Source organism: Apteryx rowi, unplaced genomic scaffold (genome assembly GCF_003343035.1).
Source record: "Apteryx rowi isolate R43461 unplaced genomic scaffold, aptRow1 scaffold_2, whole genome shotgun sequence".
NCBI classification, from domain to species: Eukaryota; Metazoa; Chordata; class Aves; order Apterygiformes; family Apterygidae; genus Apteryx; species Apteryx rowi.
In genome coordinates this window covers 7885803-7902778 of record NW_020448307.1, presented here as the reverse complement: position 1 = coordinate 7902778, position 16976 = coordinate 7885803, and the positions used below count along the sequence as shown (strand labels likewise).

General features: G+C 53.9%; 1 protein-coding gene across 3 annotated transcripts in view; it reads right to left on the bottom strand.

The window, feature by feature from the left end:
- Positions 1–16976, bottom strand: part of STK10 (serine/threonine kinase 10) — a 56473-nt gene that overhangs the window by 23313 nt on the left and 16184 nt on the right. The window contains exons 2-3 of one of the 3 annotated variants that reach the window (XM_026063131.1): positions 11153–11268; positions 1508–1556 (exon numbers count right to left, since the gene is read on the bottom strand). In XM_026063131.1, coding sequence (XP_025918916.1) covers positions 1508–1556; positions 11153–11161 — 58 coding nt within the window. In that variant the 5' untranslated portion in view covers positions 11162–11268. Of the gene's footprint in view, positions 1–1507; positions 1557–1960; positions 2107–11152; positions 11269–16976 lie in introns of those variants that run through there. The other 2 variants (XM_026063132.1, XM_026063130.1) reach the window with 2 other exon arrangements.

The window sequence follows — 16976 nt, the reverse complement described above, 5'->3', positions numbered from 1 at the left end:
CACAGAATCAGAGATGCTGGGTCAGCTATTCTGTTCCTCCTCCTCTGCTGCTTCTCCTCTTCCTCACTGAGCTCTCATTTGCACTGAATGGAAATGCTGATTTCATTTACTCTCCCTAGAGCGTCTGGCAAAAGCAAGGCGCAGCAGGTCACAAATTTTGTACAAAAGATTTCAAAGACAAATGTCAGTTGTTGCTCCCTGTTCCATCTCCTCATCTCAAGCATTCAGTAACTCTGAATTTAATAATGCTGGGACTGATATGTCAATGTGGGCAGGGACCAGTCCTGAACTCGAACTCCCGACTTATGCTGCCCCTCATTTGGGAGATGATGGCCCTACAGCCGGGCCACTCACTCACTATTTTCTAAGCATCTCCCCAGCTCCCAAATCCCCAGAAGCTGACTGCCAAGGACACAAGACATCCCAAGATGGTTCAGAGGGGGTTTAGTGTCCCGAGAGATCAGGCACCACCATTTGGGTTTTTAAGGGTGAAGGCATCATTTCTTCAAGCAGTTCAGCAAAAGTACTTCTAGCTGCAGTGATTTGTATCCGCTTTGAAGAAGTTCTCTGAACGAGGCACGTGTCTCGAAATAGGGGGATGGAACAAAGATGGCAAATTTGGGTTCAGCTTTATTTTTTTTTCCTGGAAATAAAAAGAAAGCAAGGCCTTCAGAAATATCTGAGAAACCTGAGAGAGCACAGTGCCAGTGGAGACATGACACTGTCCCAGGGCCTTCAGGCAAGCAGAAGTCTGATGTGCTGTGTTCACCCCGCAGAGGGGACGGCACCTTCCCAGTGTCTGTTCAGCCCCGGCACAGAGGGGCTGTCCCAGCAGCCGGGGCAGCTCTCAGCCACTGGTGTGGTTTTGGGGAACACCCACATGCTTCCACTCCCAGCAGCTCTACATGGAAGGGAGGAGTTAAAACGGGAAGATTCCTGGAATTACTGCAAATTGCAGTTTATTCGGATGCTTGTACTGTTTCACCAGATGACTACCATACGGAGAAGTCAGCAAAAAGATCCTGAAAGATTCGTCATGACAGATGCCCAGATTAAATATCTCAGCCCCCGTTCCCCTTCCCAGGAAGCTGTGGGAACAGGATCGCAAGCACCCTTGCCTCAGGCAGATAAGTATTTAAAGATACTTTTCCCCTTCAGTCAGACTCTCCCTTCTCCCCTTCCCCCTCCACGCCTTGTGATCTGCTGATCCCAGCAGCATTTAAATCAGAAAATGACATCAAAGTAGCTAAAGAAACACCCCAGTGTTGCCACACCTTGTGCTCCAGGTAGGAAAACAGGCAAACTTCTGGGAGAGAAACAGTAGCTGGAGAGGCCAGGTCACACACATCTGCCAGCTTAAAGTTGCACCTGAAAGCATGCCACAACCCCAAAAATGCCTGGCAGGAAACCACCCCACGCAAGGAGGAGCTCAGGGAGCGCAGGAGGGATGGCTAGGCTGGTGCCACCGCCACCCCGGCCGAAGGACGGTACCGCGCGCGGCACTCACCCAGCATGGTGGCATCCACTGCCCCTCCCGGGCAAAACTCGATCATGATCTAGGGAAACAAAGAGAGAGGAATTAAAAAGTCAGGTCCGCGTGTCACTGTGCAAAGCCCACAGGGTAGGAAAGAGGCAATGAAAGCACTTGCTTTACCGCCTCGCTGCGCAGCAAAGCTGCCCCTTTGCACTGCTCAGACCTCTACACCTTCCCTGCGCCAGCCTGCACAGGCTCTAGCACCCCCAAAAGCACATCCTCCGCACACCCGCAAGGCGACAGACCATCCAAACCCTGGTGCCCGACCCTTCCTGCACAGACCCCCGCAGCGGTCCCAGAGGTGCTCCCCGCAGAGTGCCGGGGCGCAGAAAGGCACCTGGCTACACCACGCGCGAGACGCCCCCACCACTGGCCATGCGGAGACATCCCCAGCCCGGGGATCAAGCCTGGCCTCGCTCGCCCTACCTGGAAACCCAGCCGGAGCAGCCAGATTCAGCTCCGTCTTCGTGTTTGTTTACAACTTTTTCAGTCGCATTTTGGAGCTAGGGCTGTTCCAGAGACGCGGCCTTGCCAAAAGGATGAGATAGCTGTCATAGCAGGGAGCTGACGTGGCCGGGAAAACTCAGGCAGGATTTTGTTTTGAAAATAAGAGATGGGGAGGGCTGGTTGGGTCTTTATTTCCCTCCCCCCTCCCCCCCGCTTTTTTTTTTTTCCATTGCTCAATAGTTCATTGCTGTCTTGATTTTGAGCAATTTGAGGGGAAAACGTGTCAGTAAAGAGCTTGACTGCATTTGCCAGATTGTTGCTGCTTCTGTGCCAGGGGCACGAGCAGAGCCCTGCCGACCTCTCCCGGTCCCCTGATGGGCACCCTCTCCCCTCCCCGGTGCCGCCGTAGGCATTTCCGCAGGCAGGGCTGCCCTTGCACCTGGTGGCCTCGAGCCCAGCTGGACAGCACGACGTTCCTCGCCCCGTCCCAAGCGCTCCAAATGCCAGCACAGCTCTGAGTCCCTTCCCTGGCCACCGGCACCTTCCCAGAGGGAGACAGCAGCCAGATGGACACTGCACGTCCATGCAAAACACTCCTTGAACTGGCTGTCTAGTTTGCTGTCGCGTTAGGGCGTGCTGGCTTCTGCTCCCTGCTCAAGAGCAGAAGGCTCTTGCAGGCTCAGACACCAAGACGGAGCAGCGTGGTTCTGAGAGGGCTCCTGGGCCTGCTGCAGGGTCAGGTATGGCGCAACCCTTGCCTTCAGGCGATGCCGGGCGGACTGGAAGCATCCTCGCCTTTAGTCATGCAGAGACGCGGTACCCTCGAGGCCGAGCTGCTCGGGGCGAGGTGCGGGAGGCTTGTCCACGTGAGCGGGTCCCAGCCTGCTTCTCCTCGAGACAGATTTACAGGCTTCCCGAGACCGCGCACCCCCATTTCCTCTCGCCTCTGCCCAAGTCCAGCGTCCCTCCGAGGGCAGCTCCCAGCTTACGTTCAAGGCAGAAAAGGCTGCTCAGAGAAGCAAATTAAGCTTTCAAACAGCCAGGGGTTAAGAGAGAGCAGAGACACTTCACAGCGTCATACCCGGACAACCCCCCTTTTTTTCTCCTTGCCAGAGTGACACAGGGCAACATCCCGGAGAGGTGAAATGCCAGAGTTTACTTTGAGGACAGCGACTGAACAAACTGAGGATAATGTTTACTAGCGAGGCTCCCTAAGCCAAAACTGCCCTTCCAGCGGAGGTCACGTCGTTCAATGCTGCTTTGTTCGAGCCCTGGACTAGGAGCCGAGGGGAGGAGGTTCAAGTTCCCTCTTTCCCAGGGTCTAATCACGCAGCTCCGGACAAGTCCCATCCCTCCCCTCTGTCCTTCAGTTTCCACACGTGTAGGAGGGAAACAATGTTTCCCGACCCGGACCGCCGTGGAAGACACAATTCCTTTGTGCTGGAGAAGTGGCGGCAGGATCAGGTACTCTGGGCCGGGATACAACATCCCCTGAATCGCTCTGTGAGAATCGGCCCGGGTCCAAAAGTCGGAGGAGAGACAATGCTGAGAAGAGAAATCCAGACAGGTTGGGTAGCGTTACAGAGGCACAGTTGGAGGAAGCCGAGAAGAATAACCAGAGGCCAGGACTGGGGAAGCGTTTTAAGCAGGCTGGGGAAGGGGCAGATAGAGAGAAGCAATTGGGAAGATGCTCAAAGGACTTGTAAACCAGGAGAACAATTCGGTGCTGACTCAGAGCTGAGCAGAAGTCTCGCGGGGAGGAAAGGAGTGGGACGGCAAAGCCCATACAGTAATGGGTAATGTTACCACACTTTTTCTTGCTTGAGCTTAAACTTTGAACTAGACCATCGCCAGCTTTGCTAGAAAACAGAAATGCAAGAATTGTTTCCTGCTGCTGTTTCCCTAGTCACAGGGATCCCCACCAGATCCCTTTTTCCCCATCACCATCCAAATGTAGCTCTAAAGGCTCTTTTCAACCAGTTACTTTTAGGATGTTCCTCACCATGTTCGTCAGAAGAGGCAGGCTACCTCCACCCAGTACCTGGGATCCACAGAGCTTGCAGCAGTGAAGTGCCAGAAGCGAAACCCAAAAACCCCACACTTTGGGTTTTTGCCCCGCTCTGTCTGGCATAAAGCCCGTCGGTACAAATTAGCCTGTCTCATCGCTGAACCACAGCTTGGGTTTTTTTTCGTCTTGCATGAGCGATCCTTTCCTGCTCCTTTTGGAGCCAGGTGCCTCAGGGAGTTACCTCCCCAAACAGGGAAAGTCTCTGTCTTCAAGCAGCAGCCTCCTGGTGCTCAAGCAGTAGCGAAGGCCTAGCGAGAAGCTTATCCATGCCACCCACGCTCAGCTGCTGAACCTAAGCGGTGGTCTCAGCAGTCCCAAAACTTCAAACAGCCCGGTCTGAATCGGCTGCTAACACAGCCTTTGCATCCAGGGCACTTGGGTGCTTTTAGCAGAAATGCCCCCAAAGGAGCTTTACAGCTGTTGCCTCGTGCCCTTGCCACCGTGCCTCCTTGTGCCTCCCAACTGAACGAAGTCCCTTGGGACTTCATGCAGCTCCTCTTACAGAGCCTCCGTAGCCAGGAGTGTATTTTTAACTCTTTGGGGCACAGGCAGGGCAGACAGCCCAGTGACAAGGCACAAGGCAGCCCGGCCCTGCCAGCAGAGCATCTGCAGGTAGGGCCTAGCCCTTCCTGGGCAGGTGCTAAGCTGAGGCCTCCCTGCTGAGGGCACGCGTGTCCTTCAGCCCCGTGAGCAGAGGTGCGACAGCCCAAATTTGCTCTGCTCAGGGAGACTGAGCTTTTGCACGCGCTGGGGAGGGGCTGAGCACAGCAAACCCTCCTCTGGATCAATACTTGATGCATTTCATCTCTACTGACTTTCACGCTGCTCTGCAGCCTAGGAAGGAGAAAATTAGGGAAATTAGCAGATCTGAAACAGCACGAACGTGTCTGTCTATGCACGTACAGCAGGCTGCAAGCCAAGCACTGGGAATATGGAAAAATATGGAAAATTTAAAAATATGCATTTCCAACAAGGGCAGAGATGCCAAAGAAAAACTAAGGGTGTGGCTAGACGGTCTGAACACACAAAAATCTCGTGGGCTCATTTCAGCCCAGAAATCCTGGTTTAAATAAATCCAATTCACAGCCCCATTGCCGATACGCTAGTGCTGGAGACACGGTCTCATTCAGTGCCGCTGGGGGATGCAATGGGATGTCCGCACACACACGCACACACACACACACACACACCATTCCTTCCAGGAACAGGGCCGCCTTGAAGAAAGTTTTACCATTAAAGCAGGTAGGAATCCAGGCCTGGTGTCAGGAGCAAACAGCCCTGTCCACGAGCAAACACAGGAGCGGAGGGATGCAGGGGAGGCGGGGGGCAGGAAGCCTGCCGAGAGCGAAGGCTGGATGCCGTGCAGGCACCCTCGTTGGGTTCGGAGGACGGAGGGTAACGACCCCTCGGTCGCTGACGCCCCCCGGGGCAGGCACCGTGGTGGTCCGGCTGAAACGAGGAACAAGTTTGGAGGATCATAAAAAAGAGCTGTTGACAAGCGCCTGTGCGTCTGGGCAGTGACTACGCTTGTGATTTATGGCAGGGCTCTGGGCGCAGATTAACTCTTTGCTTAGGGCTCTTTACGTACTTGGATATACGGGGGGACTACACCTTTATTTACGCGTCTCCAGGCTACATCTGGGTCAGTGACTGCTCCGCTGACGTCGTCAGCCTCGGCACCCTGCTTTGCCTCTCAGCACCGTGCTAGGCAGATCTCTCCGCGCACCCCGTCCTTTCCCATGGCTCAGGGCAACCCCCTGTCCCACCGCACGCAGAGATGAGACATACGGACAGCAGGGAGCAAAAGTCCTCTCTCCCGGCTGCCCTGAGCAACTTCCCTGCAATGTGCAAGATCCGGGGTCCGGGACTAGTGCACTGGCTACCGCAGCACGGCACGTCGGAGGCTTCGGCACAAGCGGGGCCGGATCCGTTCCCAGCAGGTTCCTGCAGTCCCGTCAGCAGAGACTTGAGACCGCGCGGGACTCTGCGCCCTCAGCCCGGCACCATGACTGCCTAGACAGCCTGGGAGAGAACCAGCCCTCGACACACGTGCCCGGCGCTGTGGGGATGCCGACATCCCCGAAAGCGGCTCCTTCGAGCTACGCAGCGCGGTCGGAGACGGGGTGAGCGACCCCCTCCGCTCTGCCCGCCGGGGCCGCGCATTCGGCGGGGCTGCGAGCCCTGCCTGCGAGCCAGCTGCCGGCTTGCTCGCTCACGGCTTGGAACAGGGCTTTGGCAAACATCCTGTTTATAATGATTTCCTCTGCGCAGCAAATCCAGGGACTTCCTTGCCGAAGCCTGCTTAGCCTATCTGCTGGACTGACTTCCTGGAGAGGAAATTCAGTGACAGCAGTAGCTCTCCCTCCTGCCTCCATGTCAAAAGCGGTTATAAATCCTGTGGATTATGCACTTTTAGCATTTTTAAGTCCAGAGGCAGTTGCGGCTACACCTCACAGATGCATGCAAAGTTCTGCTTTGGCTTCTGCCACCGCAGGGACAAGACAGACTGAGGGCCACCTTTCAAACACAGCTCGAGTCCAGCAGACCGCAGCAGCAGCACCGAAAACAAGAAGCCGGCCTCAGAGTACAGCAGGCCCAGCCTCCAGGCTCACGGGGCTCCTAGCTAACGAGCACTGCAGAAACTGAGGCAGAGCGCCTCCTCGGGCCCCCAGTCACTTCCCAAATTTACTGCTGTTCAGTTCCTGGGCAGTGGAGAGGGTGACAGGCTGCAGCTCGTGATTTGGAAGTGAGCAGGACTTTGCACCGGTTTAGTTTTCGGGTGACAGGGGTGCCCGAGGTGCACATATGGGAACTGATTGCAGCACCCAGTCTGTAGTCAAAAAAGGAATGCTTCCTCTCTCCCTCTCAAACCTTCCCACCACAGTTTGAGCGCTGATGTTTCAAGAAATGGGCCCTTTTCTCCTATTTTCAGTGAAGATGCCAGCATGCAGAATTCAAATAATCCCTTCCCCTTTCAAGAAACTTTTAAGGCCTGGTCTACATGGGCACATACAAGACTCAAACTTGAAAGCAAAAGTCAATACAAGTTAAAGGACATTGCCAGTGACCCGTTTTTTTTCCCACAACTCATCCTAATTGTGCCTCTTGGCACAGCAGGTCCTGGGAAGCGTTTTGTGGCCGGAGTTGGAGAGACAGCATGCAGAGAGATGTTCTGTGAACTTTCTGGACTACTCAAGCATTACGTGACTGCCTGTGATGAGAGGAAACAGGGTCCAATGATCCTGGCATTCCTCAGAAGATACGTACGTGTGCATGAAACCGCTATGCTTTAAATTAAGGGCTTTTAAAGACAAGGGTCTTCAAGTAGTATCTGAGCAAAGGGGCACCACACATTATGAAAAAAGCATTATATGACTTTGTTGTTCAGAACAACTGATCGGACACCGGGCACTCCAGCCCTCTTCTGGTGTAAGGTGGAGGAGGAATGCCTACCCAGCCAAACCCCAGACTCAGAATTGATTAGAGCCCTGTGCAATTTCTGGATCAAACCAACCAGGAATGACATCTCCTCTTGAGTTATTGAAGTTCTCCTAGGTAGGACTTTGAGAGCCTTCTCACTTCTCCCACTCTGGGCAGAACTGGTTTTGCCTGGGGTGTGTTTAAACTCCTAGAACTTTCTAAAACATTTAAATAAATAAATGAGAACATATATATATATATATATATATATACACACACATATACACACACACACATATAAACATATAAATAGATAGATAGATAGATAGATAGATATAAAAACCCAAAAGCTTATCTTGAAAGGTATTTTGCCAAACACTGAACAGTTGCCTGGGGTGGAACAGCTGATGTCCCTGAACTTTTGCTGAGATTTGTAATTAAAGTCCGATTTAAAAAAGAGGACACACCCTCAGCACAGCCCTTTACTCATCCAGTCGGCATTTCAGAGGGCAGAGGCCCACGAACCGTTCCCTCTGCAGCAGCGCTGGAGAACCTTCTCCTCCAGCCAAAGAGCAATCAGCTGGGAAAGCCGGGGGCAGCGCGGCTCGGCGTCGGCGGTGGGCAGCCAAGCGTTTCCCACGAGCACGTCGGGCCCTTTTCGGGTCGAGGCGTGCTTTGCTGCGACTGCGCCGCGCTCTCTCCCGCCGTACAGGCGGCAGGGGGACGCTTGCCGGCTCCTGCTTTAGCGCTCAGCGACACGGCCCTTGCAGCGGCACGTCAAGCAGCCCAACTACGTTGGAGCCGCCGCGGCGCTTCAGGGTGTCGAGGCCGTTAGCAGAGGTTGCACCATCCGGTAGGCGCATGCAACCGCGCTGTAACACCAGGCTGCCTCCCATTATGCTGTTTCCTGCACATCGGCACCACGGGGCATCCGAGTTTCCCGTGTCCCCAGGATCTGCCTCCCCGCAGATCGCCCTTGCCCGCCTAGCCCTGAAGCCGCTTCTCAACTGAAGCGCTTCAGCAATTTCCCCTCCCGATCTGCAGCAAAGGGTTTTCTTTGTTCAACCCGCTGCCTTTTGCTCAGCTCTCTGCCGCGGGGGAACAGACAACCCGCAGCATCCTGCCGCCCCGCGTGGCGGTGGAGGCGGCCTCGGGGGCCCCGGCGGCGCCCGGCGGCCACCCACGCGCGGCCGCTCGCTGCAGCGGGCTTGCCGCGCTCCCGGGGGCGCTTGCGATGGCGCGCAGCGGGAAGCGCCCCCAGCACGCCCGCCGGCTCTCCTGGCACGGCCTGTACTCGCTTTTATTGGCCTGGGGGACCCGGGGAGAGAAAGCACGTGCATGAGACAGGCCGTGCCCAGCGCTGCCCGGGCGCTGGCTGCAGAGCCGCCACCGCCGCCGCCACGCGTGACGGAGGGGGACCGACGGGAGCCGGGGACGCGCCTGCTGCTTCCAGCGAGCGCGGAGGAAACACCGGCCTATAGCAGTGACTCTTTCTGTGCTTCACTTATCGATCCAGCCGCTAAAGCAAAGAGCTTCTCCGCTCCCCTTCCTGGCAGCGATTACACCCTTTTGGCCTCCGCTTTCTCCACTTTTTTTTTTTGAGCCAGCCCAAAACTCCCAAGGGAGGCTGCCGTTGGGAGCACGGGAGCAGCTACCCCGCGGAGCAGGATGAACCACGAGGCCCTGGCGGCGTGAAAGGCTGCGGCAGCTTCCCCGTGCCAGCATCCCTGCTCCCCAAGACGAGCACCCAGGCCCTGCCCTCCCTCCGCTCGCCCCCCGCGCCCAGCACGTTCCCCGAGGCTGATGCTCCTTCCCTGCGCTACCCCCAGGAGCGGGCGCCAGGACCGCGCTGGCTGGCCGGGCTTCAGTCGCACCAGAGCTCCCGGGCACGGCAAACGCAGGCGACTTCCCACGAGCCCGCCATGGCCGCGGGCTGGAGAATCACCGCTTGCACTCTTTCGCCCCGGGCGAGCGCACCCGCGCAGATGGCTAACGCCGGCCGGCCCGGGCACGGTGACTTCTGCCGGCCTGTGCTGCAGGTGGGCGAGCTGCTGCGGCACGAGCCCGCCGGAGGTTTCTCGGCGCCACGGCCGAGCCGGGAGCACGCTTGCCGTCGAGGCTTTCGCTCCTTCCTTCCTCCTTCGGAGGCCAAGCGTCGCTGGGAGGTGGCACTGGCCAGCGGGAGCAGGGTGGCTGGTCGCTAACGGCCCCGCGCACAGCTCCGGGGAGGAGAGGGGCGCGGGAAGGAGCCACGGGCCAGATGGGCACGGGCGTCAGTAATGCTCGCGCTGCCAGGCAGATCGCGGCAAGAGCGGAGGTTTCCTGGCACCTCACACCCACTTACGGGAAAAGCAGAAGAAAGAATAGCAAACGGCAACTGCTCCTGTGATTCAGAGACAGCGCTGCGAAGGAGGAGGGAAGGGCAGACCAGATCGGAAGGAATCCTTCACATTCAGCAAAAATGCAGCAAAAGGAAATGCACACAAACCAAAAAAAAAAAAAAAAAAGAGGCTGAGCGGGTTGGGGGCCCAGGCTGCCCTCAAGCTCTCCTGGTGCTGCAGAGGCAGGGGGTGAGCTGCCCTAGGCAGAGGAAGAGGAGAGCTCGGGACAGGTAATGGTAACTCCCACTAAGAGCCCCCAAAGCACTGAGGTTCCCCTGGGGTCCAGGAGCGACACACGTTGAACATCCCCGTCCCCTTCAACTTGTAGGGAGACTCCTCCCGCGAGAGAGGTGAAACCCCCCCGTCCCTCCTGTGCATCCAGGTGACTGACCCCACTGCCTAGACCTAGCCTGAAGGCACCGGTGTGACACTGCTGCTGGCCTGGGCTCAGCCCCGAGGCCAAACAGCAATGCATGGAAGTGAGGGAACCCAGCTCACGTTGCAATAGCTCTGGACCCCTATTTTGCTCGTTACTGGAGCACTAACCTTTCCCAGTCATGTTCCAAGTCTATCTGTCCTGGGAGGTGGGAGAAGGAAAAGGAAAGAAACTCCTCTACACTGACTTTTACAAAGCTGCTTTTCAGGCTGTAAGAAGAGAGAGGGCCCCACGCTTTCTGTAAGGGGATTGCCCAAAGAGAGAAGTCTGCATCCTCCTCCCACTGCAGCGAAACTGATGGCTGGAGGGCTAGAAATACAGCAGAAGAGACACTCCTAAGCAGCATCACCTCGGGCAAAAACCACAAGTCATGTACCACCGCCTGAATTTCAACAGACTGCTGCATTGAGTAACAGCCGCTGCCTCCGCAGCTGCACCGCTCCCCCCCGCGCAGCAGTGCCCTCCCGTTCTCCCCACCAAACCCAGCTCCCCCAGGCCCTCGCACTGCTGCCTGCAGAGAGGGACAGGCATGCAGGACACACGTCAAGTGGGTCCCTTCTGCAGAGTCCCCAGCCCTGCTCCGAAGGGGAGGCGAGCTCGACTCGCTGCGCTCGCAACTGCCGAGAGGCCAAGGGCAAAGACTTCAGCCGCAAAGCCTGGCGCCACCCTTCCGCCCTTAAAAAGGGAGTTGCCCCCTTTGGCCCTTTCCTCCCCCCGGCTTCTCAAGCCCTGCAGAGTAAACACTTTGGAGCTGGCTCCTCGGGCGCTAGCCGCGTGCGAGACCTCGTCCCCTCCCACGGCAGCGCGCGAGGCAGGAGGAATCCGCCTCTGGAACAGTATCCCCTGTGTGAACCATCCCAACCCACCGAAAACATTTCCTGGCTTAGGTGCGGGATAGAGTCTCTCTTCAGTGCGCCAAGCCCAGGGAAGGACCACGTTTCCTGGAGGCTCCTTGTATGGTCAACACTGGCATCATTTCACCCTGTTAACAAAGAATGACTCTCTAGGCATCGACACTGGCGGGGGGAAAGAGAGGAGGAAATGGTCTAGACCTGCCTGTCTCCATCAAGGTAAGGGGAAGGAATGGTAAGGCAGGTCTCTCTTCCCACCGGTTAGATCATGCAGAAAGAGCAAGAAAGCGTCTTTTCTGAGCCCTCTAGGAATGGCAGGAAGCAGAGTGCACAGACGGTCCCTAGGGCCTATTGGTCTTGACTCAGAGGCAGAGGAAACAGAATCAGTTTAGGAAAGCATCTTCTAGAAACAGAAGTGAAAAGTCCAAGAGGAACAAAAAATTTACTGCTTCATTACCATCTAGAATCATTCCATGAGCTGGTGAATTCCAGCTTTCTAATCCATTTTTTGAACATCAGAGTCACCCAGCAGCTGCTGTAGCGGCTTTGCACACTATTCCTCAGCCCAATAACACACCCAACATGGAAAAGAAAAGATGGAGGGATCAGCTAGCTCTGTTCTCAAATTCATTTTACCGCAGCACCAAGAGAATTCAGCCAAGGTCCGGAGCCTTCTGGAGGGGAGGCCAAGTTCTGCACAAGACACAAATGAAGGGAAAGTCCCTCGTGCAGACACTGTTGCTGCAAGGAGTATGAAGTGGAGCAAAAACCACAGGCGATCCCTTGCCTAAAAGCCACTCAGAAGAATAACGTATCTGGGCCTCAAACTCCATCCTAAGACCACGCAGGACTTGGGCAGCAAGCTACATGTGTAACGCAAGATCCCAGCACAACCTCCGCAACCTGGGTACAGCATGAACATGGAAGGGAGCCAGGCACTCTCTCTGTGTTGCAAGTAAACAGAACAGCCCGTATCCAACTACACCTATCAGTTTTGATAGATCTGGCACTGGGTGAGCCTTATTAGAGCCAGAGATTGACATAACATCAGCTTATCTAGCATTGAGGTGGCTGGAGGTATTCCCCTTTTACCAGCATCAGGGGAAGCAGCTAACACGAGTGTGGGGTCTAGAGTCATGCTGGTCATGGCTCCTTCCCACCAGGCACTCCCTGCCCCTCCAAGCTGATCAGGTCCTTAGGGCTGAGCTGATCAGCTGAGGATCGCTGAGCTTATCTTTCAGGTTCCAGCACAGATTTGGACCCTTACTTACACCCCTAACTCCTAAGAAAGGGGCCTAACCTTCTGACTGATTCAACCCCTTAGGATGGAGCTATTCTCTGTTGATGGAAAGAACACAAAGTAATATATTTAGGCACAGAAACTGCATTTAGTCACAGTCAAGGCACATGTCCTTTACTCGGTCTGTTCGACAGCTGAACCCAAGCTCTGATGGTTAACTATGAAGTTATGCTGTTCTGCCAGCCCTAAGAGGAGACAAGACACGTAATATAAGATCGACCCTCCCAGAAGTGGCTTACACAACAGGGAACACCACTGAGCATGTTGTCTCAGCCAGTCTGGCTGCAAACTATTCTCAGTGTCTCATATTTAGACTTTGTCTCTTCCCTTCCCAGGACAAGACTGTGCAGAATACAAGAGCTGTCTTTGGAGAGCACTGTCTTGGTTTTTAAATATCGTTTGGTCAGATCTACTCTCTCCTTTACGTCAAGAGTCACACAGACCAGCGAAATTTTGTTTGCAACTGTGTCGAGGTGTCCCTGTTATCTCAGCCAGCATGTCCTGCTCCGTCTGAAGTCCAAGGATTAAGTTTATGTTACAAAGCAGAGCGAGGAGGTGGGTCGCATTCCTACGCCTACGAAACTTGGCACCCTCCTCATCACCCTCCTGCTCAACACTCTTCACCCAACACACGCTGAAGGGCTGGGAGAAAGAGGGAAACAGATTATGCCAAAGCTGCTCATGAGCCATGGCTGAGCAATGGCTCATGAACGTGATCAGCTCATGAGCTGATTCAAAGCAAGGCTGGGCATCTCTGAAAGATGTGCTCTGACTGCAGGCTGGAGACTGAAGACAGGGCACCCCACTGTCGCAGCAGCAGGTCAGACTACCACTCATAACGGCCCTAGCGTCAGAACTGCCGAGGATCCACACAGTCCTTCCTAAGCAGCTTATTTCTAGAGTCCTGCAAGGTCAGCGTGGCACCAACACAAGAGTGAGTCCCGAAGAACAACCAGCATCTGCTGAAAGCCAGCAGCTCCACACTCCTCTATGGCTGTGACAGGCCCTCAGCGCAGGCTTGTTGGGCTGTAAAACAATACAGAAGCCCTCATTGCTACCCAAGTAGAGAACAAATGTCAACAGCTTGTCTGACAGGGCAAGTATTCTGTAGGTGGAAGTGAAATAATTAGCTCTCTGTAAGAGAGCGCTCCAAGCTTGCCAATTTTCCTTACAGACAAGGACACTATTCAGAGACTTTAAATATAAATCTTTTTCTTTTTCCTCTTCCGAACAAAATAACCTACAGAGAAAAAAATGTTTGAAATAAAAAAAGTTTTGTCCCCCTAACCAGTGAGAGAAAGAAGATGCAGGACAGCAAGTGAGGGAACCCAAGTCTTTTGCAGTTTCAGAACAGGACAAGCTTATCGAGAACAAAGTCATATAACACTGCGCACCTCTTCAAATGCAGAGCTCCTCAGCGATCACAGGGAGACTGGCAATGAGTTTTTCACACCTGAGTCACTGAGGTGACAAAACATTTCCTTGAACTCACACCCCACAGGCTGGCAGAAGTATTCCCATTCCTACTGAAATTTTGGCAGAACAAGTCAAAACTGCTTTGGCTAACCAAAATGGATTTGACAGTGCAAAAACATCCCTTCCCGTGTTTGAATCACACACAACATTTAGTTTCTTTTGATGAGGCTGATATACGATCCCTTTGAATTTACCACTCCTGACTTGCTAATGAGCTTCCCAGAGGGAGGAAAATCCATGAATATACCAATTCAAACAGCTGCAGAGGTATGGTGTAGAGAAGGTCTGCACAGCCATGAGAGGTGATCGATCGTCTCCGAGAGGCCAGCACTTGTTCATGCCATGTCACACCCAGGGGAGAAGAAGAGTCATTCATTTGCTGCATGAAAGCGAGAGCTAAAAGGCTGTATTTGGGATGCAGGCTACTATGGGAAGGGTTAAGTGAACCATGCACAGGCACTGGTATGAGCTACCCCTTCAGGAATGAGCCGCTCATCCCAGCGGTTTGTGCTGTGAGGCTGTGACCAGCTCTAAGCGCTCTGGTCTTGGCGCGTCGCGCTCGGCTGCCCCACGCAGAGCGGGGACGGGTGGGTGGACAGCCAGCGCTCCCGTTTGCTGCAGCAGCCAGAAACACTCATGGAAATGACCTTCTGCCTGGGCACGGGGCAAAGCCGTTGCTATTGGGACGCCCAAGACCAGAGTCCCCCTTCTGCCACCAAGTTCACCAGCATTCAGAGGCCACTCAATTCACCAAGAGCATCTATCGCTCAAAGGGCAGCAAAAAGCAGAAAGTCCATTTAAATACAGCGAAGGGACTGAGAATAAACAAGCTGCTGCTTCAATGGGAAGATTCACTGATCTGAACTACCCCAAGATGCCAGCAGCTAAAATAGATGCATTTCATAAGGGCAGAGCTTACCATAATAGGTGGAGTTCGACCTGGACAAGTTTCCTGATATCTTATTAGTAACCAGCGGTGCCAACCCAATCTCAAAACCTTGCCTGGCTGCTGTCCGGGCGGCCGACTCTCTGAAGGGAGCGGTGAAGGATGTCGCAATTTCACTTTTGCCTGGCAGCTGCCTAGAAACAATTTTTCTTTCAGATCATCCTCAGGTTCACAAGACATGGTGCCTGGATCCATCATGCAGGAAAAAACTATTTCCATTTAACTGTTGCTGTAAAGTGCTCTGAAGTCAGTGGGACCTGCCCCAGGGCCGTGAGGCCTGCAGAGTGACATTCCTCCCTCCCAAAGGAAACCATTCAGCCTATAGCTGAAGAAAAAGGAGAACTCCAAAACTGGAATCTACTGCTTGTCCTAGGGCATAGGCTGAAGAAAGGTTTCGAGGCATTGTCTCCCGTACAGAGGTAGTTCATAAATACTCATTTATACGCAAACAGAGTTCCTTAGCATTTCCCTTGCTAAGCTAGCCAAGTGGGAACGTGGCTTATTGCGATTCATTTCTAAACAAAGTTTTTTAATGCTTTGAAAACTAATTTGCCTATAGGCTCGTTGTCTGCTGCTTTTTCTTCGTAATACTATAGTCTAAAGGTTATAACCCTGTACTGGGACTCAGTGGGTAAGGCTAATTCCCAGGTACCATTTACCTGATGGGTAACTTTAGGCAAATTATTGTCTATGCCTCGGCTCCCCCTCTAATAACTGGGATAATGACACTTGGTCTCTTTTATAAAAGCGTTCCACAGTTTATAGATGACAAGGTTATGTAAGCTATTATTATTGCTTCAATAAGGGTTTTTTTTGTAACGTTACCCTGTTTAAAGAACGATACACAAAAGCTTCCTTTATAGTTTGCATTGTCGTGTTGCTACCTGCAGAAGCACTCTTGAACTTGGCTTTGCTGTGGTAATTTGCCTGTTGCACAAGTCATTCTTGGTGGTTGGTCAAAATCAACCAATTTCAATCCTTGCTTTAAGGGAAGGCCCTAATTTTACCCAGAACATGATTTCCAGTGACGTGCCAGGAGTCTGAAAGTTACGTCTCATGCTAACAAGACAGAGCAGGTAGGTTGCCCCCACGGTCATTACTGCTGTGGAATCCCCTGACCAGCTGTACTAGAGCAAGGAGGCCTGGAGACCACCTTAACCTCCACATCTTTGGACAAGACAGTTAACAATGGGGATAAGGGAGAAGCACAGACATAAGATGCTCTAGGGAGATATCCAGTAGCAGAGGAAGGGAGTGAGGATGCCTCCCAGAGACCCGGCAGGCGAATGATGTCCATGCTCTGCAGAGTCCCAGCTAGTGAAGACACAACCTGAAGGTCTTGGCAACCACAGACCGAGCAGGAGTAAACGCTCATTCCGGTCAATGTATGCTACTCTAAGAAGTGAATCGCTTGACCCTGGGCACTCAGAGAAGCATCCTAAAAACCACTGGGCTAGATCGCTTTTGCCGTCCCTGGAATTGCTCGGTATTACGTTACTCCGTGCACAGTATTACGCAGCATATGGCTGATCCCAACAGCAGGGAGGGGATACAGCGATATCCCTGCAGCGCTCCCAGCCTCCTGGGGCGTAGGGATGTCCTGGCCAAGGGGTGGCTGCACATATCTGCTCCTTGCCTACCCACCCCTTGCAAAAATTACTGTGGCCGTTTTACAGTTCCTCTCAAATTCTAAGGCCCTGGTAGGACTTTAGAAATCAGCCCAGCAAGCAGCACGACCACGCAGGTCACACAGCACAGCTTTGCCCCGGGCTTTGTGCTCCCAGGGACCCTGGCCTTGGAACAGGGAGCAGCTAAATCAGGCATTTATTTAAACATCCATAGCTGGGGAAAGGAAAAAGAAAAGGGAAGGCTTGCCCCTGTGTCAGGCTGGCCAGCTATTTAACAAAGTTCTCAGGCTTGGGGTCGCTTTGTTTTTCTGCAGTGAGATACAGCTTGGCTGACACAAGCGCTGCTTTGTGGCGGCCTCCAGGAGCACAACAGCAGAGCCGAGGTCAGGGTCTCTCCTCTGCTACGTCCAAACACTACACACGGTTTGACCCTTGCACACCACAAGCAACTGTTCAAGCACTGTCGGGAGAAGTTTGGCACAAAGTTTC